Raw genomic sequence first — 4,428 nt, 5'->3', positions numbered from 1 at the left:
AGGTGAATCAAAATGACGTCGTTTTGGGCAGCCGTAAGTCATGTCATTGTGTCATTAATGATTTAACAGTTCGGTGGTATAATTGAAACAAAAATCAAAGTTCAGATTAAAATTGATAAAATTGAAAATTCAGTGATATAAACGATACAACATCTAAAGTTCATTGATATCTAATGTAGTTTACCCCAAAAAAACACAACCAAAGTTTAAAAATTTATCTTTAGAAACAGATCAAGGGTAATATTCAGATAAGAATATAATTCGTAATCTAGTATATGTTTGTTTCAGAATCTTATGTCGTGACATGCTACAACTTTTTAAAATTTGAATATAGAAAAATTCTCTAATTTGTATAAAAAAAATTCAACTAATCTAAATAATTCCTATTATTATTTCAGTCCACTATTCTCTACTTTTAACATATGCGTCCATAACATATACTATTCTCTAGTTTTAATATATATACGGGCAAGATCTGTTTACACCCAGTATAAAACTAAGAGTTTTACACCTTTTTAGGACCATTGAATGAGAAAAATCAAATGTTAAAATTAACAATAGAAAATGAGAAGATATTTGTTGAGGAAAAAAAAGAAACAATGAGTTAATCTTATCTTTGATTTACCTCGATCCAATGATCTTAGAAAAGTGTAAAACTCTTAATATTACATTGAGTGTGAGTGGATCTTCACCCTATATATATCGGGAGAGACATGAAACATTTTGATTAAACCTAGGGTATGATTACTTTGTTTGGAAGTAAAGTTAGCCCACTTGCTTAGGAAGCAATCAACTTAGCGCATACTATACTATAAGATGGAACATGGCCTGATTTTTGGATCCATGGTCTGGGCTTCCTTTATTTTATTAGTTAATAAAATATCCAAACACAAAATTCAATATTAGTTAATAAAATATCCAAACACAAAATTCAAATATCCAAAAATCCATTAATTAAATAATCTCAAATTAATTTTAATCTAAATTTATTAACTATTATAAAATTATTTTTCAATAAAATAATTGTGTCGTTTTCTCAAAAATGATTTAATAAAACTTTGTAATGCTTCAACGGCTAAATTTCGGGTCAAATCACTTTATGATGTTCCCTCAATCAAAAGAAACATATATGGTACCCGCTAAAGATTCTCCGTACATACCATCCACGCACCTCGCAAACACTGGAGGATCCCAAAGCATACCTAACCCTTCAACATCAAGGAAGCTCCAGAAGATGTAAAGGGAACATCCACAGAGAAAAGGTCTCAAAGAGTTAAACTTTTAGAATATGTGACTAGTAGACATGACTTCTAACACGTCTACATGACTTACTCGAACCAAATCGTCATCCTTATGATACTATTCACTTAGTCTGCCAACTTATAAAGTAGCCATTATAACATGTGACTGACACACTCACTAACAAGTCTCTATTTAACTTTTCGAGCATGATCGAGAGACGTGATACAATCTCAATGAAATCACCTCACCTTAACTCTTCTCTTCTCTAACTCTTCATGGGGATTGAATATTCTAACATCGATCAATGATTGATCTACCATCGCATATGATTATTTACTTATTTCAAAAAAGATGAATCGCCAATTAATTGATTTAATCTCACCAACAAATATATTAACAATGTATAACTTTATATATAGTTAGTAAATTAAATAATGAGTTGTTATAAAAAAAACTAACATTATTATTTTTTTAATAATATGACAACATTTATTATATTAATAGTATATGAAAATATAAAATCATAAAATCGATATGCTAACCCTATTAAAGTGTACACACACATTACATATTGTAATTTAGAAATATTTAGTACTCCTATAATTTATTCATACAATTTGGAGCTGAAAGTTGTGACTAAAGTAAACAAATAGATAAAAAAAATGATGGGAAAGGAGCACCCCATAACTACAACCACAACGATAACATGGGTAAATTTTGGTATAAGAATTAAGAAGGCTTTTTTTAAAAATAATAAGTCTTCAAATTATATCATTTTTTAAATATGTGTTTAAATTTTTTTTAAATCACTCAGGTGTCTAACATTACAATCGTTATTATTTTAGGTGTTCAGACTATAATTGCCGTTAAATTATGTCATTAAAGGACACATGTTACATTCCAATAATTTAAAAAATATTTAAAATTAAAAAATTAAAATTATATATATTAAAAAATATACAAATTTTGAAATACTTTAAAGTCCCAAAACTTTGAAAACCCTGATTTCAACCCCTAAACCCACATCGGCCGCCTCCCTTTTCCATTGATGAAGCTCCATAGGCCTCACCTCCACCTGACGATCGATAACTTACAAAATCATGATCAATCGACGTGTGTACCCGATGAACCCTACGCTGCAAATTGCGACCTCAAGTGATCTTGAAGGCCAATCGACGGTAAATATAACAGCATATGACTAGGAAGATAACAAGGAACCGTGGTCGACAAGGATGACTTCAACGAGTTAAGATTAGGGATTTAGGATTTTTAGAGATTTTTGTAATTTAAGAGAAATTGAGTTTTTTTATAAATATAATAATATTTTTTTAAATAATATTTTCAAAATTATCAGAATGTGACACGTGCTATTTAAGGGAGAAATTTAATGACAGTTACGACCTGAGCAACTGAAGTGATAACTTTTGTAATGTTAAGTACTAGGATGATTAAAAAAATTTGAACATCTATTTGAGAAAAAAAGTATAGTTTTTACGCTTATTTTAAAGTAAGACAATTAAGAAAGAGCACACAAAATATATGAAATAATAGAGAAGAGAAAAGATGTATTATGCACCAAAAGGCAGAGACAAAGGGGCAAGCGGTGGTTTGTTCACATTGGCCACATGCTTTGATGAGGCCGCTGCCTGTCCGTGAGGGGGCACGTACTTTACCGGATTTGGCCCCACGTTCACCGCCTTCTCGCACCGACAGCTCAACAACCCCGATCTCTTCCTCCCACCACCACCACCATTGCCAACCCTCATGTTCATGTTCATCATCTCCTCCGCTTCCAATCCTCTCTCGAACCCTTCCGCCGTCGTCACGCTCCACTCTATGCTCGCCTCGCTCGGTTCGTAACACTCGGCGGTCATCGGCGAATAGGTGCAGCTGAACCCCGAGACATTGCCAGAAGCTCCTATCGATCTTATTATGTTGAAGTTGGACGCCTCGTCCAACGAATCCCGGCGGTGGTACGGTGGATTCGACGCCGAAAAGCTCTCAATTTCGAACAAGTCCGAGCTGGTATCGCTGCCAACTACATCGTCGGCTGGTCTGAACACCTCCAACGAGGCTCGAGGTGGATCGTTGTGATCATCGAGTGAATTAGGGTTTCTATCATGTTGGTTGAGTATTGGAAACGTGAAACCGACGGCAGTAGTACCATTGGAGCCGTCGCTTATCATCGGCCGTCTTGCGGTTGCCGAAACGTGAAACCGACGGCAGTAGTACCATTGGAGCCGTCGCTTATCATCGGCCGTCTTGCGGTTGCCGAAGCAATCACACGGTGTTCTAAGCCGGAACGAAACTGAATATTATCCGCTGAGATCCTGTGAGGATTACAGGCTAATAGTATCTGATCATGGTGTCTGATATTGTGTTTCTGATTCGAACCCGAGGGTGTTTCGTGCTCGACTTGAACGGACTTCTTGCCGGAGCACGGACACCTCCGACCCCAAAGCCACTTCATTTTACCACACCCTTTTGTCTTTCGATCGGATATTTTAGGAGTCTTCATGTTACAGCGCCGAGTGGATTCGATAACAAACCAGTCTGGCTATTCCAACTAGCCTCAGATGAAGCCGTTGGTGTTGCATGGAAGGAACGAGCACGGTGGCTCGTGCCATAACCATACCCATCGGCAGCCGCCGAGAATCGACCGGCTAACGTCGAGGCGGGAATATCACAGCGGAGCTCCGATGAAAGAGGATCCTTCACCGGAGAAATTCTTTTACACAATCTTGCATCGGTGGTGTTGGTTTCGTTGAAGTATCTCTGGGCATCGAAAATGCTAATCTCTGTGTCTTCATCTTCAACTCCATTGATGGTTTGTATTTGTTTTGGATTTGGCATCATCGTCTTCAACCAAAAGGAAAGAAATTTTGTATATCAAGTGGGCATATTTACAGGTGTATATGTAGAGGCTTCATACGATGTATGAAGCGATTTTAGCCTTAATTCTTAACCACAGTTAGGCATGGTTAGGCTTGGGTCGTTACACACATGATTTATCAAAATCAAATTTGTTATTTAATAGTAATAACTATAAATTCTTTAATCTATAAATAACCATCATAACTTTAGGCATCAAGGGCGTATCTAGGTCTAGGTCCCTTAGACTTGGTTATGTTTAAAAAAATTCAAAGATGATGTGATATTACCTTATGATAACACTTCAGCATCACT

The 4,428-nt window shown here is 35.9% G+C and overlaps 1 protein-coding gene across 1 annotated transcript; it reads right to left on the bottom strand.

The window, feature by feature from the left end:
* Positions 1-2,687: 2,687 nt before the first annotated feature.
* Positions 2,688-4,131, bottom strand: LOC120200301 (protein PHYTOCHROME KINASE SUBSTRATE 4-like). Its single transcript, XM_039201180.1, is given in 3 exon segments — positions 2,688-3,416; positions 3,449-3,762; positions 3,765-4,131. Coding segments are annotated over 3 exon segments (1,254 nt in total). The 5' UTR covers positions 4,099-4,131; the 3' UTR covers positions 2,688-2,810.
* Positions 4,132-4,428: the final 297 nt, after the last annotated feature.

The sequence above is a fragment of the Hibiscus syriacus genome, unplaced genomic scaffold (assembly GCF_006381635.1).
Source record: "Hibiscus syriacus cultivar Baekdansim isolate YM2019G1 unplaced genomic scaffold, ASM638163v2 tig00005939_pilon, whole genome shotgun sequence".
Lineage (NCBI taxonomy): Eukaryota > Viridiplantae > Streptophyta > Magnoliopsida > Malvales > Malvaceae > Hibiscus > Hibiscus syriacus.
The sequence above is the reverse complement of the archived record's forward strand: the minus strand, read 5'-3'. Positions and strand labels throughout refer to the sequence as shown.